Source organism: Poeciliopsis prolifica, unplaced genomic scaffold (assembly GCF_027474105.1).
Source record: "Poeciliopsis prolifica strain line A6 unplaced genomic scaffold, Auburn_PproV2 SCAFFOLD013, whole genome shotgun sequence".
NCBI classification, from domain to species: Eukaryota; Metazoa; Chordata; class Actinopteri; order Cyprinodontiformes; family Poeciliidae; genus Poeciliopsis; species Poeciliopsis prolifica.
Window position 1 is genome coordinate 10024140 of NW_026562388.1, and position 27178 is coordinate 10051317.

The 27178-nt window shown below is 37.9% G+C and overlaps 2 protein-coding genes across 2 annotated transcripts in view; both read left to right on the plus strand.

The window, feature by feature from the left end:
* Positions 1-16036, plus strand: part of LOC129365261 (pleckstrin homology domain-containing family G member 3) — a 34921-nt gene extending 18885 nt beyond the window's left edge. The window contains exons 4-19 of the mRNA XM_055038367.1: positions 2377-2477; positions 3835-3904; positions 3987-4033; positions 4124-4274; positions 4470-4601; positions 4780-4962; positions 5052-5144; positions 7145-7231; positions 7312-7342; positions 7572-7667; positions 7780-7812; positions 8573-8583; positions 10087-10440; positions 11698-11808; positions 13037-14414; positions 14790-16036. Coding sequence (XP_054894342.1) covers positions 2377-2477; positions 3835-3904; positions 3987-4033; positions 4124-4274; positions 4470-4601; positions 4780-4962; positions 5052-5144; positions 7145-7231; positions 7312-7342; positions 7572-7667; positions 7780-7812; positions 8573-8583; positions 10087-10440; positions 11698-11808; positions 13037-14414; positions 14790-15370 — 3459 coding nt within the window. The 3' untranslated portion in view covers positions 15371-16036. The remainder of the gene's footprint in view (positions 1-2376; positions 2478-3834; positions 3905-3986; positions 4034-4123; positions 4275-4469; positions 4602-4779; positions 4963-5051; positions 5145-7144; positions 7232-7311; positions 7343-7571; positions 7668-7779; positions 7813-8572; positions 8584-10086; positions 10441-11697; positions 11809-13036; positions 14415-14789) is intronic.
* A 1686-nt stretch (positions 16037-17722) lies between these two features.
* On the plus strand, positions 17723-27140 carry xgb (x globin). Its single transcript, XM_055038286.1, has 5 exons — positions 17723-18038; positions 22495-22602; positions 24425-24545; positions 24671-24751; positions 26950-27140. The coding sequence occupies exons 1-5, from the start codon at positions 17860-17862 to the stop codon at positions 27067-27069; spliced, it is 609 nt and encodes a 202-aa protein (XP_054894261.1). The 5' UTR covers positions 17723-17859; the 3' UTR covers positions 27070-27140.
* The last annotated feature ends 38 nt before the right edge of the window (positions 27141-27178 follow it).

The following is a 27178-nucleotide window of genomic DNA, read 5'->3' on the forward strand; positions in this document are numbered from 1 at the left end:
CATAGCAATCATTTTGGTTGCTGGTGTGTGTGGAAATACTTGGCTGCTCTTTTTTTTCACTTAAACTCTTAAAAAAATGATTTATATTACCCATATCAGTGTTACAGCCCCCAAACAGCCCTCCCTGTTCTATAATAAAGAACAGCTTGTATCACCAGACGATACAAAACTTTAAATCTCATGGTATGCCAAAGGCCACATTTGTGGTGGATTTAACTTTTTTATGTATATATTAGAGACCTTTTGCCGCAGCTCATTCAGTAAATCATTGCCTGTAAGCTGTCGATGTGTTTTGCAGCTCTCTTTCCAGGAGGCTGCTTGTGTGTTCAAGGTGTTTACTTGTGCATTCTTTATTTAACTGTTGCATATTTGTTTAGCCCACTTCTTTACCTTTTTTGGTGATGTTTGCATGCCACTTGGTTGTGCCATTAACCAAATATGTTGAGGTTGGGGGAATCACAGATGTTGGTACGCTATGTCCATGGCATTTTTAGTTATTTTTATCTACTTTTGATAAACTCCTGAGATCCAGAGGGAGATGGGTTTCATTTAAGGAAAGTAGCCTGTGCTGAAATCCTGGGTTCTTGTTGCTCAGTTTCTCTTCTCTAGTGCACAGAATAAATCTTTAGAAGTCTCAAAAGTTTGATAGGTAACATTAGGGACTAAACAAACATGTAGAATAAGGTCATCTGAACATGTAAGAACAAAATTCAACAATTTGTCCTTCTTGCAAAATACTCTGTGGCAAAAAACAAAACGAAACAACTAACCCTACACATTACCATGATCACATCACTTGATAAAACATGGTGGTGGCAGCACCATGCTGTGAGGATGGTTTACTTCAGCATGAGCAGAGAAGATCATGGTAGAAAACCTTTTAAAGGTAGAAAAAGACTTGAGACTGGAGCAGAGCTTCACTTTCCAATTACAATATAATGGTTTATATCAATAGAAATTAATATTTTAAGCTTATTGTTCAGATAATGTTTCTTTAAGAAAACCTAAACCCTATTGTATTTTTTTAATCGAAGTGAAATTGTGGTCTTTATCTCCAAAGTAAGCTGTAACAATTAGATACGATGGGCTTCGTGTTGACAGAGCCGGCCCAAGGCATAAGCAGACTAAGACCATGATTAAGGCCTTGGTCAGAACGCTTTATCTTAGACCAGATGTTGCTCATTTTGCTTCTTCATCATTATTGTAGATAAAGTTAGTAAATAAGTGTATTTTTTAGCAACTTTTGCAAATAAAAATCCCAGTTTTTCACAAACAAGAGTATAAACATCAAACATTCTTAAATATTTTTTTACCAAGAGGATTAAAGTAAATGAAATCATGTAACAAACTAAATTCTATCAAATAAATTGTGGCTTTTTCACTTTACAAATAACTATTTGTAACATAAAATGAAGTTTTGTGCATAAAATTCAGTTTGTACAGGTCTGGATTATGTTTCAAATCTTCTTTGACAATCAATGTTTTACAGCAATTTTCTGTCATTGAAGCACATTCTTACTGTAAGGAAGTGAAGTTAATGTCAGGCAGCAGGAACCAGGAAGTTGTTTACAGTCACTTTGTTTTGGGCATTGATCTTTATTCGTTATCAAAGTCTAGTGTCCTGACCAAAGAGTAGAATACAAAGGTCACAGGAAGTTAATTACACTATTCCTGCCACTTGATTATTTGTTGTGCTTTGTGTATTTGTAATTTATGAAAATTTGAGTTGGTTTCTGAGTACAAAATGGAAAAATGGCAAATTTGAAATTGTTTTGCTCATTTTTGTAATCTGTATTAAGAATTACCAAGCCATTACTTTCAAAATACCTGATTTATATTAGTATTAACTAATCTAAATGATCATAACATCTAATGTATTCAAAAGAAGTGAAAAGTGTTCCTTGTCAAAAATGGACACAATATTTTACTTGATATTTTTGTAATCATGATTTAAATGTTACCTGTTCTGTGGACATGTCTGTAGTAGTGAGAAGGTAAGTCAGAAAAATTATTCGATCTCAATTTATTTACAGCTTCCACCTACATCTAAATCCTGGCTCTGTCTGTTAATGTACAGTGGAAACTGACTTGGGTGACATTCAGTCAGTTTAGTTAATTCCTTATTGACTCTGTAGATATACTGTCACAGATGCACAACATGTGTATTGTAACACCAGGTGTTGCTGTGACCTAAAATCTGCTCAGAGCCCCATGCAACCTTGGACCTGCTCTGCCTGTAGCAGGTCCAAGGTTGCACTGAAAAACATCAGTGTCAGTAGCTACCTGCTGCCTCTGCTGGTAGGAATCTGAAAATGCATGTGTGAAATATTTCACCACTGAGTTGAAATCATTACTCATTCTTTCCCTTTTCCTCAGGACTATTTGGCACACATTATAGATTTGAGAAATCTCCCCATTGGGCACGAGCAAGTGATGGCCTTATTCGGAAATATAGAAGACATCTATGAGTTCAACAGGTAATGAATCATCCTCCCCAATACTAACAAATAGATATTAAGAATAAAAATAAGAATTTGTTTTAATGTGGAAAAGTATATAAAAAATGGGAAAACTATAAAAATATGAATGGCCACTTATTATGCTTAAGTAAATTTTGTTTTGACTCGTGATAGAGAATAGGAGACTGTGGACAATCATTGTTGATGTTACATTCCTGTGCAGATTACATGGATAAGGAGTGTGTAGGATGATAGGCTACAAATAGGTTATGCATCAGAGGATGTTTGTGTTTTTTAATTCAACTCATGGCTTGTTGTTGAGAAGCAGTCTGATTGACTTTCACCACAGGAAAGACTGTGATAAATGGGTGAAACCACCAAAAGTCTTGTTGCAGCTGGTTTTAGGTTTCATCATTTAGTGTCTGTGTTGCTTAATAAGTTCTGCTGCCAAAACACATTAACACTCTTCTTTCCTTGAAGGGATGAGCTTTTCTTTTAAGGCTGCCAGGGACTTCAAACAAGAAAGATTAAATTTAATTTCTATGAAGAAATACTCAGCAGGTGAATACAGGCTGTGTATTTGCTTCAGTATTGCAACAGAGTTTGTGTGTAGGAGGCTAACCAAAAGGAACCAGGGTTCTGTGTGTGCAGTGCTAAGTTCAATATCGTGTAGGGTACAAGTTGTCCTCCAGGAGTCATCAGTATGTTTTGAGTGTTTTTAACAAAGACCTGGCTTTTTATGAAAATGTAAACATGTTTTATCCAAGAATGGTGTCTTTGTTGCACTAATCCCTAAATTATCTGTCTGCATGAGCAAATTACACTGTTTACATAACAAATATCAACAGCAGCACACTTCTTATTGGAAATGCCAGCGCAAACAAGTGCATCTGCTGCTCTCTGACAAGCATATAATGCCACCTGCTGGTTATTTCCCTAATTGTACCATATAATATCACATTCACCACTGCACATTTTACTGGGTATTTCTGGGTATATGATTACAAAACATTGTAAAAAGTTGGTGCTGAGTTTATTAAACAAAAAGATCTGATGGGGGATACCCAACCATGTTGACCTAATGAAGGGAAGGCGAAAAGGTTATAGTTCATGTTATGAAGTGGCAGCAAATGAGTGTGGACCTGAAGAGCAGAGACAGGAACAGAGGGAATATTTAAGATGAGTTTTATTCTTATACTTTTCCTCATCCAAACTTTGTTTTTACTTTTTTTTTGTTTTGTTTTGTTTTTATTCTTTTTGCGGCAGTAATTGTGGAACAGAGTCTTACATTTAAACTTAAATCAACCTAAAATATTACTGTTCTAGTGTTCCTGCTAGAGTTCTAAGCTTTACATTTTTAATTGATTTATTTCAGTGAACTGCTGCAATGTTTAGACATGTGTGAGAACGACCCTGTGGCTATTGCTCACTGCTTTGTCAATAAGGTGAGGAAAACCTTCTCAAAACTAAAAACTATGTTAAATTCCTCAAAGAAATGCATTTATGCCTGGTTTTTGTTTCCTCCAGAGTGAATATTTTGAAATCTACACCAAATATTGCAACAATTATCCCAAGTAAGTATTCCCAGTTTTTGAAAAAGTTTTTTATTTTTTTTATTTTCATTCTTCAATGAGATTCTGAGTGCTATTTCTTGGTGTCTGCAGCTCAGTAGCAACATTGACTGAATGCATGAGGAATAAAACTTTAGCAAAGTTCTTCAGGGATCGGCAGGCCGCTCTGAAACGATCTCTCCCTTTGGGTTCTTACCTTCTGAAGCCAGTTCAGAGAATCCTGAAGTATCACCTACTTCTGCAGGTAAAAGGCGTCCTCACCGATTCTTTTATTTTAAATTTGTATATTAGGATTAGATCAATTTTCTTTTAAACCACACTATGCAAGTGTGAAATAGCCATTTGCTCAAACAAAAAGCTAAAAATGTAAAATAAACATCACAACAGTAATTGTTTAGGACATTCTCTGAGGTTATAATAACTTTGACTTCCCTTAAAGGAAATTGCCAAGCACTATGACCCAGACGAAGAGGGCTATGGGGTTATTAAAGAGGCGATCGACACCATGACCAGAGTGGCCTGGTACATTAACGACATGAAGAGGAAACATGAGCACGCCGTCAGAGTGCAGGTTAGAAAATCCAGTAAAAAGCTCAAAGGCAACAATTTTTATTTATTTTTGTTTATTTTGTCTTTTTGCACAAGTGATGCTTTACTTTTATGTGTGGCAGACATAAAAAATTACATATGATGTGTTTCATGCTTGGCTAAGATTTTCTTTATGTAAAAGTTTCGTTTCATCACATTAGGAGATACAATCTCTGCTGATCAACTGGAAGGGTGCCGACCTGACCACCTGCGGAGAGCTGGTGCTAGAGGGCACCTTTCCTGTTCTGAGGGCGAAGAACACCCGGACGCTCTTCCTGTTTGAAAAGATGCTCCTCATTACCAAGAAAAGAGGGGAACACTACGTCTACAAGATCCACATCTCGGTACGGTTTCTGATTAATTTTTAACGTGATAAAAATTAATTATTGAATAGAATTGGTAGAAAACAAACAAATCTAATTTCTTGTCACAGTGTTCCACCCTGATGCTGCTCGACAGCGCCAAGGATCCCCTCCTCTTCAGCGTGATCCATTTCAAGCGTCCTAAGCAACCTCATACAGTTCAGGTAACTCCAGCAAACATTTAGTCAATTTCTTTATACACTCTGAAATGTGGAAGATTGTGTTTTTGTTTTGTTTTGTTTAATGCCGATAATGCAATATTTATAATTTTTAATGATTTGTGACATTTTTAGAGTGATACATTCTGCTCATCTCGAAAAAGTATTCATACCCCCTGAAACTTTTCACATTTTGTCAGGATAAATCTACAAAATGTAGCTATTACTTTGTTTTTTTTATTAGACTTTCTGAAAGAAATCCTCACAAAATAGTGCATAGTCATAAAGTTGATAAAAAATAACCACTGCTGTGCCCCCAGTTGGGAGGGATTGAAAAAAAACAAAAAAGTTGTTTTTCCACATCATAGTGGCAGCATCATGCTGTGGGGTGGCTTTTCTTCTGCGTCTAGCTCTGGTCATGATCAACAAGGTGAATGGAGCTAAATACAGGCCAATCCTAAAGTAAAACCTATTAGAGGCCCCAAAACACTAGACTGGAGTGGAGGTTGATCCTCTAGCTGGACAACAACCCAAAACATACAGTCATGTTTAATTTAGATTTAAAAAAACGCTTTTGCTCGTCAATGGATGATGGGAGCACTATAAAAGAAGGACTCCTGGACATTTATAGCTCTAACATAGGAGTTTTAGAGTAAGACAAACAGCATACAGATTAATTTACGATGCTTCAAATTTGGTGAAGGATTCTGGTGTTTCTCTGTTACAGAGTTGTAATAAACTATTTCTGTAAACATGTTCCAATGTATAATTTGCCTTCTTCAGACAATTTAATTTGCAACAGAATAATAAGACCTAATACAGAGTTTGAAAACTAAGAGAGTCCGAGCAATGCTGATAGTGTCGGATATTTAAGATACACTTGAAGCTGTCAACATCCTTGATTTATCGCCAGCTGCACAGATCTGTAGAGATGTATGACGTGTTGCAGTTATTAAAGCAACCGACTAAAGTGCTTTTCACGTTTACTGTTTGCAATTAAATAAAATTTGTATTTGGTTGAATGCTTTACAAATGTACCCAAGACAACATTTCAGATGGTACAATGGTTCTTCTACCAAAACTGACTTTAATGTTAATTAATCTTTTGTCGCAGTTGCAATAAAATTTGAGCAAACATAGTCTCCATCACAACTATTTGATGCTCTCTGTGTATGTGGAGTTCATACGCTGGCTTGTAAAGTAGAAATTTGCATACAAATTTTCATGACTGGATGAATATGAAATGGGTAAAATAAGTAATGAGTTTCAGACTTTTTTTTTTTTATTTTCTCAATGATAAGTATCAGAATATCTGTAAATACATTTATTATCGATCAGACCAAAGGTTGCTAACTGAATTTGGTTTAGATGCTGAACAAATGGTTGAAATTTAAAAAAATGAAAGCTTCACTGATAACAGATTAAGACAGAAGATATGTATTTAATCTAACATTTATCATACTTGAGATCATTGTAGCAAAAAAGATGGAAATTTGTCCACATGCTTGACTTAGTAATAGTCCTTTTCTACACTGCAGAATCAGAAACCAGTTTTAGCACTGTGTTGTTTAATTTTTATATTTTTGAGGTAGAAAGAAAAACACAGAGAATGTATTTATTTTTTGTATTTAAAACTGTCATTTAAAACCAACTGAAAAATACAGGCTCAATGAAAAGGGATGTAAATGTGGAGTTTGCTCAACTATGTCTAACCTTTGCAGTGACAATAGAGGTTCTGGAAACTGACAATATGCCAAAATGTGCTTTATGACCACTGTGATGTATGGTGGAAGATCTGTTATGCTGTGGGATTACATAAATAGAACTTTAATATAACAGTCATGTGCTTAAATATTATTTCATCAGTCAAATCAAATCACCAAGCACCAATCTTGTAAACACATGATAAAAGTTAATATGCTGTAATAAGTGATTGTACTAACAGCAGGTTTGTAAAATGGGTCTCGGTTGTGTGAAAGATAATTATTTTCTAATGTGGGATTCAGGCAAAGTCTGTGGAAGAGAAACGTCTGTGGGCTCATCACATTAAGAGGCTCATTCTGGAGAATCACAACACCATCTTGCCACAGAAGGTAAACGTCGTCCTTCCACACAACATTTCTTTCCCTGCGACGTCAGAAAAGTCTTTAACTTGTCCCTTCTGTCTGTGAAGGCAAAAGACGCCACTGTGGACAACTGCAACTGTAAGTGTTACTAATGGAGCATCTCTACTTAAGTCGGGGACCGTTCAACTGTTGCCACAGCAACCGCAGCTAATAAAAAGAGAGTGGCTGTTCATGTTCTGTGAAGAATATGGAATGCTTATTAATTTTCCAAGATGTCTTGGCTTATAACCAGCTCGTCCATGTGGAGAAAATTGCTTTTTGTAATTGCAGCTATGAGTCTATAATGACGTCTCCTTCCGTTTCTCAGATTCTGGGAAGTGTCAGCGAAGTCCGGAGTGGATGATGAAAGCAGAGTGCTTCCAGAGTGACAGCTTCCATCTACGCAATGGGAGGCGAAGATCTGGTATATTTATGTCCGCTATCTATCTAGTACATCACGCAGAAAAATAACTGTGCAATGATATTATGGAAACTTTTTTTTTTTAATTTGCAAATTTATTTATCTATCCTTTCAGAACCACTTAAAGAAATCATAAAGAGCACCAATGGTGGGTACATTTTTATGTCATTTCTGTAAATGTTCACAAGGATTTTGGCAGATTCACAAACACTGTAATAGTTTGAACTGCGTTGTGGCTGCAGTCCAGTTATACATCAGCTCTCTGCCACCAAGGTTATTCTAATGGATAAAAGCTGCTGTTCACGTCTCCATTGAACTTCTGCTTTGTTCTCCTTCAAAGACACCTGGACAGCAGTTCAATGGACACGCACACTCACTCCCACTTCACCTTACCCATAATGCAGTTAATTATATGTTGCTTCGGTTGAGGCCTTTTGTCACTCTGAAGCTGTGTTCAGTACTCAATCTGGGCCCCGCCCGTCAGATCTGTGTCTTCCTGTTTCATTGATTGGCCATTAGAGCAGAAAACATCTGTATTCCTTTTACCAGGTCTCTCTCTCTCTCTCTCGCTCAATTTCTCCAGAGGATGTAATGAACAAACCACTTTCATGTCAAACCTTCTCATCTGAGTAAGGGAGTGGTTCATCACTTCCTGACAAATTGCATCATGTCCAGTTAAAGCCTCGGAGAACAAGATGCTACTTATTGGTATTTACCTAATCACAGGATCTCCCTTGAGTCTGAGGCAGACTAACAGCTGCCTGGATGTGGAAGCAGAGATTGTCTCCTTACCCCTAAATGCATTTGAAATTCAGGATGTTACTGAACATGATATCTGACCTCTTCTTGATATTCTTGTTTGTTTTTCTCTCTCGGTGCCTTCGCCTCAATCTTTGTTCACTCTGCAGCTGTTTTGAAGGTAAGTTAAGGTAATCCAAACTGGGTCTTTATTGAGCCTGAGAAAACTATTGCAATAAGTAACAATGCAGTTTGCTGAGGTTACTCAACCTTAACTCCTACAGTTAATATAAAAAGTTTTATGCCCTGTTAAAGTCCAAGTTGTTTTTTTTTTTTAAATATGAACAAATGAGAAATAATTTGAAATAAAAATAGAAAAATATTTATTTTAAAACTTTCTGGTTTAAATCTCACATGTATCTATTTAACTGAAACATCTGTTAAGATGTTTCATATTTTTAAAGAAATTAAAAATATGAAAAATATTCACTAATCTTGCTGCAGAAGTATGCACAACATCAAAGTAGCACCAAGTTTAAGCACTTTTAATTCAGTCTTCCTGAATTAAAATTGTTTGACAATTTATCTGACTTTGCTAGAGATACAAGTATCTCTAAATTGACAAAAAATAAATAAATAAAATCAACTGTCCAAGAATAAGATTAGTTATATTCACTACAAAGTGTCTTATTTGCTTCGTAGCACTCAGAAGAAAGAGATGAAAACATCCACAGCAATCGATGTACACCAATGCAGAATGAAGAGGTTGATCAACAATTTGTTTCTCTAAATTAGATGAAAAGATTAAACTGAAATTGCCCAGGAAAGCTGGAGATCCCAACAACAACACTGTAAATTTCACACAAATATTAAATGTCTTCTACCTGGACCACAGAAAACATCCAGATCTCACTAAAATCCTTTGAAACCTTGCAGGAGAATGTTTTACTTGCAGTGAAACAACATCAAGCTCTGGAGAACCCTTATTTTATTATCTGTACAACCAGACAGTCCTGCAGCTCTTTCAGCGCTGCTTTTTGCCTCGTTTGCCTCCCTGGCGAGTTTCCATGTTTTCTTTTCAACAATTTATTGAGATCATCCATAATGAAAAGATACTGTGGGTTTTTCTTTTACCTAATACATTTGGAAGATAAGATTTAATCCATCTGCAATCTATCCACAGACTGTGTTTCTATCTCTGAAGGATGCATATGTATGGAAAAATCCTACCAGGGCAACAAAATTTCATTTTAGGTTAATCAGATTCACTGTAATTGATGTTTATCAAATAACAATTTTGAACTGCATCAAAATCGTGCTAAAGCTGTGCATATTTAAGCAACAAGTTTATTGCTGCTAAACTTTCTTCAGTTTTGTATGTTGCCAGATGAGTTTGTCGTGTTAAATATGTAAGTTATTTATTATCTTCTGATAAATTTTTTTTACATGACAAATATGGAATTTTAGCAGGGATAGTTTTGTGGTTGAAAAATGTTCTTAACTGCAAATGAAAAATCCATGCCTTCCAGAGCACACTTTCTTTTCTTAGCCTGCAGAAATCACACAGCATCACGCCTGCTGCTGATAGACAATAAATCTTGCTGTTTACAGCCTTGCAATCATAAGATGGCTTTATCACAAACCTTGCAATAACAAACCACATGTGTATGACTTCACGCTACAGCATGCAGACAGTGAAGGCACACTGCTGGGGGATAGGAGCTCCCTGCAGCCTGCTGCTAGTGTCAGCACACTGACCTCCTGTCTAGGCGAGCCCCGGGGTGAGAGGCTGTGTGTGGAGGAGCTGAGCAACTCTCTGGAGCGGCTAAATGCAGCTGACAGTGACTCTTCATCCAGAGAAAGAGAGGTGGGGCTGGAGCAGGACAAGGCAATTGAGGAGGAGGAGGAAGGGGAGAGTTGCAAAGACGATGTGCCGATAGGAGACGACCAGGTAGCCGACTTTGCCAGCTCGGTGCTGGCAGCCATCTCCTGCTGGCACTATAGAGCCAGGGCTTTGCTTTCTACTCACTTGACAACGGTGAGGGTTTCTGCCACCCACGGGTTTCCCGCTTTCCGTTCTGTCCCAACGGCTCACCAAAACTAACACACCACTCTGTCTCCCACACTGGCTCTCGTTCTCCATCCCTCTTTTTCCTTCCTTTATAATCCAAATTGACTCAATACTCACATTGTCCATTCTGAATGCTTCAGTGTAGATGAGAGGTTTTCAGAAAAACATCATGCATGCTTTTGCTTTTATTCTTTCAGAGTTAAAATCATCCCAGTTTGTATTTGATTCCCTTTTCAAATTTGTACTGCATGTGTATCTCATCTGAGTTGTTGCTGTGTTTAATAGCTATATATGGGTGCATGACTTATGTTGTTAAGACCATGTTCGGATTTGCATGACAACAAATATCCTAATATGCTCTGCTAAATGTTTTTTGACTTCAAAGGTTAATGTATCCATCTGATTAAACATAATTAGAATAGTGAGGAGCTTTCTCTTTGATAATCATATTGATGAATATTTTCCCTCTGAATTTTTTTTTGGGATTAATTGTTAGTTGTATTGATTCTGAATAGGAATGAATAAACATTGTCTGAATAAGAGACTTTCCTTTTTGTTTCAGATTTTGCAATTATTTTTATCTTATTTATGCACTATTAATATTTAGAAATCAGTCTATCAAAAGTAATCTACAACAAAGGGATTTCTGTACAAGCTTTAACAATCAAGAGATATTTCTGACCATTTCTGTGTGTCTCTCAGGGTTTAGGATGTATTTTCCATCAATGAAACTTTTTTCTATTTACTTTTTCAAAGAAGAAATAATTACATTAAATGAAAGATTAACATTCAATGTTTGAAACGGCTGACAATCAGTTTGTAAAGCTAAGTCTCAATATGGCTTTTGACTATTTTTTTTTTTTTATCTTTCTTTATTAAGAAATTAGTCAGAAGCCAAACACAGTGCAAATTTCTTACTCAAATTGGCCACCGAAAAATTTTTCACATCATAAAATTGCATGTTGACTAAAAATTAATTATCAATAAAAAATAATTTTCAGGTTATTGGAAGGTTTTTGCTTGTATACAATGGTTCAACAAAAAATGATCAAGCCTAACCTAACTAATTTTTCTCTTCAAGCTTTTGAACCAATTTTGGCTGAACTGTAGGAAATTGTTTGCCATTCACTCCTTGAGATCTTAGATGGAGTCATAAAGCTTGTAAACTTGCTGACATTGACTAAAAAGTCTTTGGACATAATGCTGTGCTTTGTTCCCTTTCAGGATGATCAGAATGAGGACACTGCTGAACTAAAAGCTGCACTGATAGAAGAGGCTGAAACCTGCACAGTGGAGGAAAACACCGACAATGTGAAACAAACTCTCAGCGCTCAGGTGCTCACAAAAGCCCAATATTATATTTATGCCTGCATCCTGTTAACCTAATTTCCACACACATATCTGAGGCACATGTGATACATATTCACTTTATTAAATAATTTCCTCCCACCTCCCCAGGTTGTTACTGGGGCCCGTTTTCAAACTCTTTCTCTATTTTCATTGTTATTTCTTTGCATAAATGCTAGTTGATTCAATGTTACATTGGATTTCAAAATTCCATTATTACCGAATAGATGCCCTTTGCCGTGAGCACAGTTGAATCATCACTATATGCTGTCGATTTATTGTGCTGGAAATGAAAGCACCACATGGGAAGCGTCCCCCTCACTTCTGCAGCTTCTGCATCTGAGCTAAGTGAACCTTATCTATGGCAAACAGCTCCAAGCTGCGTTTTCCTTTTTTATTTATTTTTGCAGTTTGCAATTTGCAATTTGCAGGCACTCCAGATGAGCAGGCAACACCTGGACACAGCATTAGAGCAGCAGTCTAGGGTAACATCGGCAGGATGAAAACCGGAGGAGGCTCAGCCTAACTTGTCAAGGACAATTTAAACTGTCCAGGAAGAGCCAAAAGAAGCCGACTGCATTGCCAATGCTAGTTTTTAATTGCAAATCTTACCCACAGACAATCAGTGCCTTATAAAAGTATTCATGCGTTTTGAAAATGTTAATGTTTTATTTCCTTTACAACCATAAAAGTATTTTGGTGAGATTTTATGTTATAGACCTAAACAAAGTGATGCATAAGTGAAGTAGAAGAAACATTAAAAAAAGTTTCAAACATTTTTTTTAACAAATAGTGTGGATATATATTCAGTCATGCTGAGGAAATGCTTCACAAAATTCCCTTTTACTGCAGCTGCAAATATTTTTAGACTGCCTTTCCTCAGGACCTTCAGAAGGCATTTGATTGTTCTTAATTTTATTTAGAGGTATCAGTAAAGGGGCATGAATGCAAATGCATGATAGTGTTCAGATATTTTTATTTGTTTTTATTCTTTGTGTTGGTCTGTCACATTGGAGTCTGTGATTATATTATGACAAAAAGTTCAATGGATAAAAAACTGGAAGCCTAATAATGCAAAATAAATGCAGCAAAGATGTGGATGCAATGAATTAAACTGATTTTAAAATGAACTATTAAGCTAATGAGGAATCAAGAGTGCTTGTCATTAAAATGTGCATTTTTCCATTAGATAATACTGTTATCTTTTTATGCACAGGAGCTGTGTCATCTAGACCGTGTCCCACAAGCAGAACCAATCAACCAACTGAAGGTGCAGAACTCCCACTGCCATGATTCTACCATGTTCTCCTCTGAGCAACAAACTGAGAACCCAGAATCCTTGGACACGTCCAGGGAAACAGCAGGAGAAGAAGAGGGAGAGAGCGACTCTTCTGGTCTTCAGGTGGAGGAGATGAGTGCACTGATGAACAGTGACCTCTCTGAGGAGGAAGAGGAGGTGTGTTCAGACAATAAAGGCAGTTTGCCTTCCTCTGTGTTGGACCAATTGACTGCTGAGCAACTCATCAGCAGTTTGTCACGACGGAGCAGTCTGGTTTCTGAGCACTTGAGTTCAGATAAAGACCCTTTTCAAAGCCTTTCAGCCTGTATGAACGTGGAGAAACAGATGGAGAAAATCTCAGATAGCTCTTCACCAGAACCACAGACTTCCTCAATGGCCGACCTGTTGGGTCCTGAGCCTGAACTGAGTGAAGGAGAACGCAGGTCCACTCTTTCCAAAAAGGATCAACTTCTTATCGATAAAATCAGGCAATACTATGAGCATGCTGAGCACCAAGACGCTAACTTCAGCCTCAAGCGCAGGGAAAGTCTGTCCTTCATCCCCGCCGGCCTGGTGAGACAGCTGAGTCGACAGCTGAATGACGTTCCAAAGGAGAAGGCCGGTCCAGCCTACAGGAAAGGCCTCTGTAGAAACAGACCCACTTCTTGGTCTGTGTTTGACCTTCCTGGGTTAGAAAAGGGTAAGATGAGTGAACCTCAAAGCTCAGTTGAGGTCAAGATTCGGTCTAATAGTGCCACGGAAGCATTTACTGCAGAGGAAGAGTTCAGGCCTTCGTCTGAAATGCTGAAGGTTTGGGAAGTTATGGAAACCGAGGAGGAGATTCCGGAGGTGAAGCGGGAGGCAGAAGAGAAAGTTGACAGCCAAAGAGTTGAGATCAGCTTGGATACTGTGGAGGTCAAAAACAGTAATCAACCACCAGTGATAGAAGAAGAGCCTGAGTTGTGCTCTTCTGCAGACACTTGCTCTGTGTCTTCACCTACGTCCAGGTCCTCCACAGCGGAGCAGGGTTCTGCTCAGCTCTCAGAACCGTGTTCATCCTCAGCATTTCAAGAGAACGACAACTTCCACCCCGGCCATTTACCCAAGAGCATTAACTTCCAAACCACAATAGACGAAGACCAGATCCTGCACGACATGGGGAAGATGAGAAACAAGGTGTTCCAGCTGGCTCGTCAGTACAGCCAGCGCATTAAAAACAACCGGCCCGGAGTGTGGCAAAGGAGCCGACAGGCTGCACACCAGGAAGGTCTCCGGAGTGCAGCTGCTGTCCACCAGGAGAAGCTGAGAAAAACTGGTAAACAGAACATCATCGATCAACACTTTTAAAGCACATCTTGAACTTCCTCACATTCTTTCACATTATAACCACAAACTTTATCACATATTTATCACAGCTTTTTGTGAAACAGATTAATAATAAAACTCTATATGTTTTTGCAAACACCTGGAAATGAGACTTCTTATGGGTGCCTTATGATTAATTACCAAAATGCTCCAACAAACTGAGGCATTCAGGCTAAATGGGGAAGAGTGGCTTTTGTGACAAAATATTAAAAAGTTCAAGAGTTATGAATGATTTTTCACAGTTCTGCATTAATCTGCCTTTAGTTGTTTCTTTAACAGAAAATTAATTCAAACTTCTTGTGTTTTTGTCTCTGTTTTCATGCAGGTAAGCCTAACTTGAGGCTGCCCATGAATGTTTGTGAACAGGAAGTCATTCCTGAAGTTTGTTCTCCAAATTGGGACCAGACTCTATCTTCTCCTGCAAGCTCCCAGGGCACAGCCCCACACAGCCCTGAGTCCTTCCACTGGCCTCACGTCCTGGAGCTGCGTTCAAAATACACGGACACCTCGCACTCTCTAAGAACACACTGTGTTTGCACAGGACCAGACGGGGTAACGGAGAGCCGCGCCTCACAGAAGTACAGAAGCTCGTCAGATCTCCACGCAGCTCCGTCAGACTGCTGTAAGAAATGTCTCCAGGTAGAGGACTGGCCTCAGCAAAAGAAACGTTCCCTGCTGTGCAGGTGGAGCTCCTTAGACCACATGCTGGGCTCTGCCCCTCTGCATGAAGTTCAGAATCTTCAAGAACGTTCGCAGACTCGTTCGTCGTGCCACAGAATCAAAGATGAGGATGGACTCCTCCAGGAAGTTCGTAACAGCACAAAGTCACTGAGTTCTGGGAAGTCCTCGGAAAGCAACCTTGTGAGGAGTTTACGAGAGAAGTTCCAGAGCTTAAGTGCAAGCTAAACAACATGCACTGTGTGTATTCAATATAAACCTGGGAGTTAGATGATGCTTTCAATGTTTGTTCTGCATATTTCTCCCTCAAAAACTTTGTGCATGAAGTTTCTTATATAGGGGACAAGGTGCAATAATTTTAGCACCAATGTAACATAAAAGGGATGGTATGGGCATGCCGTCTTTAAAACAGAAAGATGCACATTTTAACTGTATTTGTTTGCACGTTACAATTTTGTGTGAACATAAAAATACACATATAGTCTCTTGTATCAAAAAAAGTGATATGTTACCTACTGTTGGCTGCTATAGTAATTAATATTAACTGCAAACTATCAGTGCAGAGTTTGTGAGGGCGACAGCTAAGAGCGCTCGATTGCCAGTAAAGTCTTACTTCAGATACCAAAAAACAATTAGATTTTAGCCTTTGCTGTGTTTTGATGCACAGGGACAGCAAAATATGCTTCCACATTTTCCTGAGCTGCTTGTAAAACAGTTGTGCACATCACTGGAGCTTTATTTTTTTTCCATCAGCAACTGGTTGATTTTCATGAAAGTTATTTATATATCTGTATATTGGGATAGTTTTGACCATGTGTACATTCCAGATACTCAGAAACTTGTTTTTGGTTATGTTCAGCTGCCCATATTTTCAATAAAAACAGAAATGCTAAAGCTGCAACATTCTTTTTCATTGTCAATAAAAGATGGAATCTTCTGCGTAGGGCTGGCCCACAGAATTGTGATAGCAATTCAAGAACCTATTTTTTTATCTTAATAAATTCATGACATACTTATTTCTAATGCAACCAGAAACATTTACAAGCCAATGATTCCTTGTGGATGATAAGTACTGAGAGTGACTTGTCCAGGTTGGTGAGGCAGAGAGATGGAGATGAAAAGGTTGTGCAGCAGATCAGGGTGATTAAGGGATGGAAATGTACTAACAGGTGCCAAGTGTGGGATGGAAGAGTACTTTGAAGAGTTGATGAATGAGGAGAATGTAGAGCAGAAGAGGTGATTGTCCTGGATCATAAAGTAGCTAAGATTAACAATGACATGGGGCAAGCTTTGAAGAAGATAAACAGAGGAAAGGCAGGTGGTCCTGGACACTTTTGGACATTTCTAGGAGAGGTGGCAGAGGTTGACTGGGTTAAGAACATCTTCAGTGATAAGATGTCTGAGGAATGAAAGAAAAGTGTTCTGGTGCTGATTTTTAGGAACAAGAGAGATGTACAGAATGATGACAACAACAAAGGAATAAAGCTAATGAGTTATGAAAGAGCAGAAGCTCTGCTTGGATCAAAAGTGAGCAGTGTCACAGTTTCATGCCAAGAAAGAAGTGCAGATGTTTTCACTGATCACAGTATCACCTAATATGTGGCAGACTGTAAGTAAAATGATGCCAGAAAAAACAAACGTGCCACAAAATGTTCCATCCAGTGTCCCAGGACCAGTGGTTGGTAAATTACAAACTGTAGACAGATGGATTGGGAAACATTGTCAGCAGAGGAAAAAGTCTTTACATGTTCAGCGTGTAATGTTTGTATTCTATTTTTTATGATAGAAATCCAAAATGGATCGTTCAGATGTAACCTTTCATTCAAAAACAAAAAAAAAAGGTGGGATGAAATACCTTTTGGAAATTTCAAAAGATTTATTTTAGAATATTGATAAAAAGATTGTGCTGAGAGTGTGTTCTCCTGTCTATGAAACTTGCACCACAGAAAGTTAGAACAATGAAGGAGCATCACCTCCAAATAACCTTCACCTCAAATCAACAGAAAAGTGCTTCAAACTTGGACGAAGCTTCTTGATCACATTAAGCTTCAGTAATGGCATTGATCCAACTCTAAAAATGTATCCCAAGAAAATATCCAATATAGCAACATTTTAGTGAGAATAGTCAGACAGAATTGTGCTCAAAGTTTGTTGATGGCAACAAAATGGACGTTTCTTTGTAAATTGCTAAGAGCTATTAAAACAAAAGTGCGTTTATTTATTTAAGCCTATATTTGCATATTTTCAATCCTGGGGTGAATCAAATTACATCCAGTTTCTTAACTGAGGCCATTATTTGCGGCTCGGTTCACTTCACCCAGAATTAAATCATACTTGGTTTGGAAAATCAGCGTAAAGGTTGCAGTGGAAGCCCTGACTGAGACCGGAAATAGGAAGCACCATTCTGCAAAATAAAAGCCCTTTCTAGACGATGCGCCCATTCGCGAGCTGTGGATCTTATTATGAAAGCAACAACCAGAACCTGCCTCCCCACCTGTCATTTCTGACTTGATGAGAGATGTGTGTGTTTTTTTTGTTTGTTTTTTTTTTTTTTCTAAAAGAGGGGCGACAGTTCAAGACGCGCACTCCAAAACCAGATGCGTCGCTGAACAGTTTGACCTTTCGCTTCTGCGTCCCATTCATTCACTGACATTGACAGTGATTGAAATAAATCAAGAATTAAGTCGCCCTCAATCTCCGTTGTTTTAGATGAAAGAATGGGTTGCGCGATTTCAGGTCTGGCAACAAAGACGGAGTTTTCGCAGCGGGACAGAGAGGAGGCTGCAGCCGCCGCAGCCGCTGCGCGTCTCAGCCAGCAGCAGGTTCAGATGATCCAGGGCTCCTGGAAAGTTATCCGAGACGACATCGCCAAAGTTGGGATTATTATGTTTGTCAGGTAAGACGCCTTCACACTTGTTGGGATATTAGTTTTAAAATGGTAAAGATGAATAAAAATAACACGAAAATCAAATTTCTTGTCGAAGTGTTTACGCTTGAAACGTCGATGGTTTTATAAAATGACGTATTTAATGTGTGGTCACAACAGAAAAAGGAGGAGGAAATCAACTTTTTCTTCATCATCTTGCTGTGCTTTTCAACATCACTGTGGGGTCAAACTCCAGTCCTCGAGGGCCACCGTCCCGCAGTTTTTAGATGTGCCACAGATACAAAACACTGGAATGAAATGGCTTAATACGCTCCTCTTGGTGGAGATGAATTCTCCTGCGTCTTGCTGATGATCTAATTATTCTACTCAGGTGTGGTGCAGCAGAGGCACGTCTTAAAGTTGCAGGACAAGGGCCCCTGCAGTTTTGAGGGCCAGCCTTCCTTACCCAAGCTTTGGCATAAACAATTATACTATGTCATATTTTACTTATGAAACACACTGCTAATTAAACTGTGACGGAGATCTAATTGCCTGCAAGCCTGACAGTTATTGATGGCAGTTATTGATGACCTAACAGCATCATAAATAATAAAATCAGGTATCAGCCCAAGTTTTCTTGTTGGTGCGTCCCTACTCTATTTCAGTAGGGACGCACCAATAACTTTTTTTATTTTTATTATTTTTTTTACATAAGATGTAAAAGGAAAGTTATTTACGTTATCTTAACGTTACCACGGTGAAAAGAAAGACTGAAACTATCACCTCCATAGATTTCAGTGCTTATATTACTTAAAACGTTGCTTAAGAAATCATACATTAATTTGGTATATAAAAAAAACATAGAAAGCATCTAAAAAATCTATCCTGTTGCTGTCTATCGAAAACAAACAAATACTGCATTTATATAAGAGGGAATTATTCTTTTAGTCTGAGCAACTAACTACCCATCCACCTAATCCATATGGAGATGTGGATCCTCCTTAGACTAAAGGGCGACACATGGCAGAAATTCAAAAAAAGTAATTTAGGCTACCATTTTCTTTGTAGTTCTGTTTGGTTGAACAGGTTGCCCTCACCTGGAAGGCCGCTCTGGGCAGGAAGCCATATCAACAGTATCTAACTGCCTCTAATTTCAGCTGTTAAAATGCCTTTTCTAAGGCATCTCTCCTTGTTGCTGACTTCATGACCTCTCAGGTCTACTTAGGATCTTTGGGAATGCTTTCTGATGTTACAAGCCACAAACTCTATATTTCTCCTGCTTAATACTCTGACCCACAGCTTTCCACTGAGAGCTGGAAGCAGAAACCCCCTTCTTGTTCTCCTTTCTTATCTCTCACATCCTAACATCGTTACCTGACATGACAGAGCTGCTGGTCTGCAGTAGCGTTGGCTAATTAGGACATTAGCCATCGGGAAAACTAATTTATACAATTCATGAAGATAACCAGTATCCACGAAAACATTTTCATCTCTTCGAGAGTTTTTAGGAAAAAAACATAATACAAATCAAGAATGATAAAGTGAAAAGCTGTGAAGGCGTGGTGTAAAAAGAGCTTCAGATCTGCAGTTTTCAGATAAATGAAGCTCAGAGCCAAACCAGGGTCACCACACCGGATCTCAGCTGCAAACAGAGATCAAATCAACTCTCAGTATCTTTCTACCTGCCAAAGAATGTTCCCCTCTTACCCATATTCAAAACGAGAGAAGAGCAGATCAAAAATGGTTGTGAATAATGCATAATTGGACTGAATGCAACCTCTGTGCGAAGCCAATTAAAATCCCACTCGAGCTATTCGCGGGAGCAACATTGTCTGCGTATGTTGTGAGAGCGTGAGCACTCCTATCCACGAGAGGAACAAACAGTAGTGGAAAATAACAAGAGCTCTACATGCTGCTGCTGTGTGCTGAGGGGAAGCAGTCAGTTTCCCCACCTTTTAATATCAGGAATACGGTCGGGGACAGAAAATGTAAAAAAGAAAGTTATTTGCTTTATCTTCACAGCACCACTGAGGGCAAAAAAGAACAAAGACTGAAACTGTCACCTTCACATATTTCAATGCTTAAATGCCAACATTTATTTAAAACTGTACTTAATAGGTTATAGATTAATTTGGTTTTTTACAAAAAACATAGAAAGCATCTAAAAATAAAACTAGCCTGCAGCTGCCTCAGTTTATTCAGATTCTCTTAAGTCAGACTGTGGTAATCGGTGTCAATAAATCATATTTCTATGAATCAAAAGAGACTCTTCCTTACAGAAGATATACTTCTTTTGAAAACAAAAGAAGTATGTCAACTACAGAGCTGCCAGGCCGGATGAGGTGAGCAGTTATCAGCGAAGCAACCAAGAAGTTGCTGCATGGATCCTCAGCTTAAAACTGAGAGCAGGACAGGGCGGCTGTTGGTGGAAACATCGTTTGGCACACAGCAAACGTGTAGAAGAAGGTTTTCTGCTCATGCAAAACCACATGGGGTGGAAACCTAGCATGCACCGCTCTGATTTTTCAAATATCTTTTGTAAAAAGTTCAAAACTCTCCATAAATAAATGCGGCAATTTACCAAAACTTATGTCTTACTCCATAAATAATTTTGGTGTCAAAATTTCCACATCAAAAACAAACTTTTCCCCCTTTTTTTAATATCGTTGCTCGGTGTGGGAAATTGTCTGTCCTGGATGATGTTCATCTGTTGCATTTTCTATCACAAAACATTCAGTTGACCAAACAGACCTTGAAAATAACTCTGATCAAAGAATATTGATTTTTATGGCTAAACACTGCAGAAGAAAATGATCCTCTGTGCAGCAAATACAGTTACAGATCAGAATTTTTACCTAAGTGTTGTCGCCCTAAACAGACTTTTGCAACCGAGTGACAGAAAACATGAGTGCTTTAAGCTGATCATTTGGAAGGATAATAAATTCCTTTCAAGACGGTAACTGGTAATAACTAGTGCTGGTTATTACCAGCCTACTGAGTCTAGAAATTTGAACCAAGGCCAAACAGAATGGAGATATAGTGAGAAATGTCAAAGTAATGAAAGAGAGACTTGAAGTTTTAAATAGAAGCTAAAGGAGTCAGGTTTGTGGTCCTGACCGAACTGTAAGGCACAGGCTGAAGGAAATGAGATTCACACACTGAAAGGCCAAATGTAAATCATGATAAACGGCCAAAGAGGAAGAAACAAGATTAGCGTGAGCTGGAACGTTGGTTTAATGCAGGTCGGATGAAGCACATGGAGATAATAGCCTGAAGAAAACGAGCATTTATATCCTGTCTAAATGTACGGAGGCTCCATGTTAAACTAAAGGACAAGAGGAGAGGACATTTCTCTGCATGTTGGCATTTTGGAAATTGTTTTAACTTTAATCATTTGGTTCAAATCATTTGCATTTTTAAATGACAACGCATGCTGTGACAGTATTGCATTCATCTTAGTTGGGATTTTATTTTATTCTTGTAAATGCAGACTGTCAGGTTAAAGCTTTTCATAAAACTATCTGCTAATAAAATGTCTCGCTTATAGGCTGCTATGGAAGCTGATTAATGAAGGATGTACAATTTTTCATTAGCAATGAGAATAAAGGTATAACAGTCATTTTTTTTCTTGTTCTCTATTTGACCATTGCTAATGAATTTGATTTATTTTTTTTTTGTTTTGCAGCTAACCCTGAATTAGCTGCAAAAAATGTTATGCATCATGATTGTTTTAGTAATGTACATTTGTAATATATTTATAAATGCCATTGTAAGTGCCGTTATAAATGTATTGATGTGCCATCTCCAACGTCCTGGTACATGTCTTGCTGAATTTTTAACCAATTTATAGAAAAGTGTTTGGTTTTCTGCTTTTCAGCACATAAGTAGTGAGCGATTCAATATAAATAATCACAATTTTAATCTGTGTCCCTGCCTATTTTTAAATCTGGAAGGAAAAAATAAATGACCTAAAGTCTTGTAAGTATCTTATGAAGAACATTATCCTTAACTCCATAACCTTCCAGCTGAACTAAATCTCAGGATCCACAGCCAGAGACGGCTGCAGCTGATAATCAACGTGCAGCACACTGAGGAATCATCTGGCTGACAAACTCGCACTCTTACTCCTGCCTGCAGCTGCTGGTTGTTAAAATCGGAGTGCAAGGCTGTTGTGATATAAATACTCAGACCAAGATCAGTGAAAAGAAGAAAGCTAAATCAGATCTTTTCAAAGTAAGAAAAATGGCTGAACAGTGAAGCCACTTATCAAAATGATGATGAGACCATATGTGTGTTTACCCTCTGCATTGTGAACACAGGATCACACTGTGACTAATCCTGAAGGGTTTTAATCTTCATGATGGGGGGAAAAACCCGAGGGGGACATTTGTTTCGGTTTGGCCAGGGATGTGACAGGCTGCCTCACGACTGAATCTCAGAAGCTTACGGATGGCTGCATCTGCTGCTTCTGTTGTCTTGGTAACAGGTTGTTTGAGACGCATCCCGAGTGCAAAGACGTCTTCTTCCTGTTCCGAGATGTGCAGGACCTGGAGAGGCTGAGGACAAACCGGGAGCTCAGAGCACATGGTCTGCGGTGAGTTACAGCCGACAACACGCCCAAACTGGACTCTGCAAAAGTATTCACATCCAGATAGCTAGATACTAAATGTTACACAGTTAAATGTTAAACTATTTTATGTATTTAAAAAAAAAGGCTACATTCATGAAGTGAAAATATTTTCTCATAAAGGAATGATTTAGAGCAGATTATTGCAAATTATGCTTTTTTTTGCAAAGAGTTTTACTCAAAATGATTTTTCTTGATGTCGTTTGTTTATTCTCTTCTCTATGAAACCACTAAGGCCATAAAGGAATACTAATTCATTTCCTTTCCTCTTCACAGTTATGCACTATTTTGGGTTGGTGTTACATAAAATGTAAATAAATACATTGAAACTTGTAGCTGTAATGAGCAAAATCTTGTAAATCAACCAAAGAGCGTTGGCATCCTGTTGTATCTGTCTCAGAGTGCCAAGCATGTGTTTCAGTCTGGGTTTTGTAAATCTACATTTCAGTTTGTTGGTAAATATTAAAATCTAATCCATTCTTTCCGTCTTTATGTCCAGCAGACATGAATGTAGAGGCTGCACTTATTGTACTGTTTTGAATTGTACGTAAATTTTTTTCCTCAGCCTTTAATGGAGGAACCGTCATTTGCCGATAAGATACATAATAATTTGAAGTAGGCATAAATTAGGAGGGAACCTACATATCACTGATGTCTGGGATCAAACTGCAGGAATAAGAAATCGTGAATCAGAATCTGTCAATCTGTTTACAGGAAAGTGGTTTGCGGATTATTAAATGTACTTAATGTCTATATTTAGATCTGATAGTAGAACTTTTGCACAATTTTTTAAAAGACACACCCTGGGGGATGAAGTTCACCTCTACATCTAAAGTAGTTATATTCAAAAAAAAATTGTAATGGAGTGGAAAGCTGATGTGCTTTATCTGCCTCTAAAGACAAATGTGCTACCTTCACAAAAATCCTCCTCCTAAATATGGGGCTTTGTAGCTTAGTGTACGCCCTTCATGTAAATAAGAAGGCACAACCCAACATCAGACATCTTTAAATGTGTTTCTAAAGAGAATCGAGAGCTTCATTTTATTTGGTTTTTTCCACTCATTACCTTCAGTTTAAATATGAAAGTGCTACTTTGCATAACCTGGATCTCTAATACATTTTCCTCTCTGCAAACTTTCAAGCTCTCTGAGGAATGGTGGTCACTAGGGCACAAAATCCCTCACAGGGAATTTATGGCAGCCAGATGAGCCGAAACAAAAAATGTAAACGGTGCTCATTTATGTGAGACTAAAGCTAAACATCTCAAGATTCATTCTTGTACTCGTTTATTTTTCTTTATGTAAAAATAAAATTGGCGGTAACAAAACCACGCCGCGCATATTAAAGAGACGAGCTGCGAGGAAAGTGCAAAACACCTCAAGTGGCTTTATAATCTGAATGGTTCTCATTGCTCCAGCACAGCGAGGCTGAGCTGAGGCAAAGATAGCCAATTAAAACCTGGACCTGAAGGTGCAGAGGGTAGCGTGGCATTTCAACAATCCATGCACAGATTAGAGGTTTTCACGTCTCGGCAGGAAGCTTTCTGCTGGAAAATCGGGAGATAAGACCCGGCGCTGAGAGAGGAGGAGGAAGAAGTCCGGCTTGATGGCAGATGGAAAAATGAAATGAGAAAAAAAGGCCTTGTGCAAGTAATGATATGAGCACAAATACTTTACTAGTTCCTGTTTTATGGATTTGTAAGATTGCTAATCTCTTCCTGGCTGATCTGTTTATTCTATTGGTAATCAACGAAACTGAACCCAATCTCCTAACGCTCTCAATCTTTCAGGGTGATGTCCTTTATCGAGAAGAGTGTGGCCAGACTGGATCAGCCAGAGAGACTGGAAGCTCTGGCTGTGGAGCTGGGAAAAAGCCATTATCACTACAACGCCCCACCTAAATACTACAGTGTAAGACCCTCTGACAATCGCAGCAACCAAAAGAAGTGACAAAAAGAGAGGAAAAAAAAAAAAAGATTATCAGTGAAATGACATCCGCAGACAAATCAGTCTCTAACATGGATGGTGTTTTTCAGTATGTGGGCGCAGAGTTCATCTGTGCTGTGCAGCCTATCCTAAAGGAGAGGTGGACCGCCGAGTTGGAGGAGGCTTGGAAGGTAATTTGAAGAAATGTATGAAACAAATGACGTAAACAATTTGATCTTGGAATTTCAAAATAAATAACTAATCAGTAGGGTAAGTCTAAATATTGACATTAATGGTACAGATTTTACATTTTGTGGTTTTTGTGTTTGTCAGCCATTCAAAACAAGTGACTTCATTACATTCCTTTTTTCTTATTTTTTTCTCTCAGTTGTTAAAAATCCTTTTAAAATATAATGCATAGTTGCTTGGAATTGATTAAAGCTTTTTTTTTCATTTTCTGTGAATCTGAAAAATTAACTTCTATAAAATAGAAAAAAAAAACAACTTTGTACACAGAAAACCTCCAGAGCAAAATCAGTTATCCACTCTTCCAGACATGAAACTCTCAAACCAAAACAGAAAAAGATGTAAAATAAAAATTAAATGTTTCGCTGAAACTGTACATAAGGAAATGCATATTTTTAAAGTTTTGACAAAAGCAAACCTAAAATATGTTGACAAATCAAGATTTTAATACTTTAAGAGCATTTTCTGTGTTCAGGGGATACAAAACCATAAGGGTTGAAAATCAAAATCTCATTATAAATATTTTATTAAATTAAAACATTATAATTCACATTTACTCGTAAAACTAAATTAGTTATAATAATTAATGAAAAAAAGTTTGGTTAACTAAAAATATAATTTTTTCTAACTATATGTTCATGAATAACATTTGCTTGATTACTTCAGAATTAAGTCTGATAAATGTCTTAATACTTTATCAGTACTGTAGGCGCTCTTCATATAAAAATAATATCCTCATCTTGTACTTTTGGTCTGCCAGGCTGTTGGCTCCAGCAGTTTTTTATTACTTTCACATACAACATAATTATTTTCAAGTAGATTTTCATTATTAGGACTCCAGGGATCTGCTGATTCTGGAGGGGTCAAATAGGCTGATCTACAGAAAAATAAATCATTAAAAGCTTGAGATTAACTTTCTGTTGCATTTTAATCTAAATTTGAATAACAGTATTTTTTAAAATTGTTTTCTGTCTCTTCAAAAAAACAAAACAATGTCCAGGTGATGTGGACAAATTTCCTCGATGCAGCATGTCAAATTAAAGATTAAAACAACTGTAAAAATCTGCATCTGATGGAATTTATCACAGCATAAATTATAGGTTGTGGTTTTGCCTGCAATATTTGAACAATCTCAAAAATAATTCCCCGGCGGGTGAATCCATTTTAGGATTATCTTTGTTCCTAAGCAGAGAGCAGAGATTTCTGGGAAAAGATCAAAGCTAAATTTTTATATATGCATTCTTTATCAAACAGCATCTACGACCCTTTGTCAACTTTTAATCTAATGTCACGACTACCTATGAATATATTTAAACCATGTGCAGTTAACCTGTTGCCAAAAATAAATCCATATTTAAATCCATGCCACCACACCTTAAAAAGCCAGCAGAGTTCTGAGATTTTTTTCAAATACTAATGACTATGGCTTAGAGGAAAGTAAAACCTAGAATTCACTCTCTGAATAGTAAAATATAATGGACTAATGTTACTACTTTGTAAAGTCTTTCAAGTTTCTGAAAAGTGCTACACAAATCTGATGTCATTTCAAAGAAAAAGTAGCTTTTTAACACAAATATTGAGTTATGTCCCATGTGATCATTGGGTGGACGGTGACTTGACTGTTGTCTGGCAGACATTCACAGGCTCCTTCCACAAGGTAAGAGATAAAACAAATTAAAGAAATTAAGTTTATAGAAAAGTTTAGTGGAAGGACAAAAGGTGCACAAGCAGTCATGATAAGTTGGCATGCATTGGTGTAGTATAATTCTCAGAGTTCCAGGACATGTGAAAGTTTTTTTCAAAAGGGCAGGTCTTTTATTTTAAAAATGTTTAAACTTTTGTTGCCTGAATTGGACGTATCAGACTTATATATTATCACTGAGACTGTCATCTCTTCAAGAGATGACAACACCAACCTGTGAAGCGTTTCGGTAACGTTTTGAAACTCATTGTCGACTGTAGGTGACAGACAGGGCAGCAGTCAGATTGTTCACTCCAACTTGAAAGCCTGATATTTCCAATCCGGACATCAGAAGTAAAGAAGCGTTTTGGATGAGAGATGATTTGCTTAAATTATTTTACCTACAATTCCCCCCTCCCCCCACTTTTTATGACATGCTTAAAATGTGTCTAATGTTTTCAGACGATGTTCCAGTATGTAGTGAGCCTGATGAGGCAGGGATATCAGGATGAGAGCGCCCGGCAGCGCAACCTGGCAGCGTCCCCAAAGGACAGACCGGACAAGAAGAACACAGCTCTATGAAATGATCCGTCTCTAAACAATACAGACTGATTTTGCCAACACAGCACATAAATGTCTATATACACTTTTTTTTTTAGCTGTCTTTTTTTTTTCTACACTGCCCATGTCC

Bases quoted from the DNA above. Each gene is read 5' to 3' on its own strand.
- xgb (XM_055038286.1), top strand. From the start codon at position 17,860: ATGGGTTGCGCGATTTCAGGTCTGGCAACAAAGACGGAGTTTTCGCAG. The intron at 18,039-22,494 runs GTAAGACGCCTT...TCTTGGTAACAG, and splicing joins GGGATTATTATGTTTGTCAG to GTTGTTTGAGACGCATCCCG. The intron at 24,752-26,949 runs GTAATTTGAAGA...TAATGTTTTCAG, and splicing joins AGTTGGAGGAGGCTTGGAAG to ACGATGTTCCAGTATGTAGT.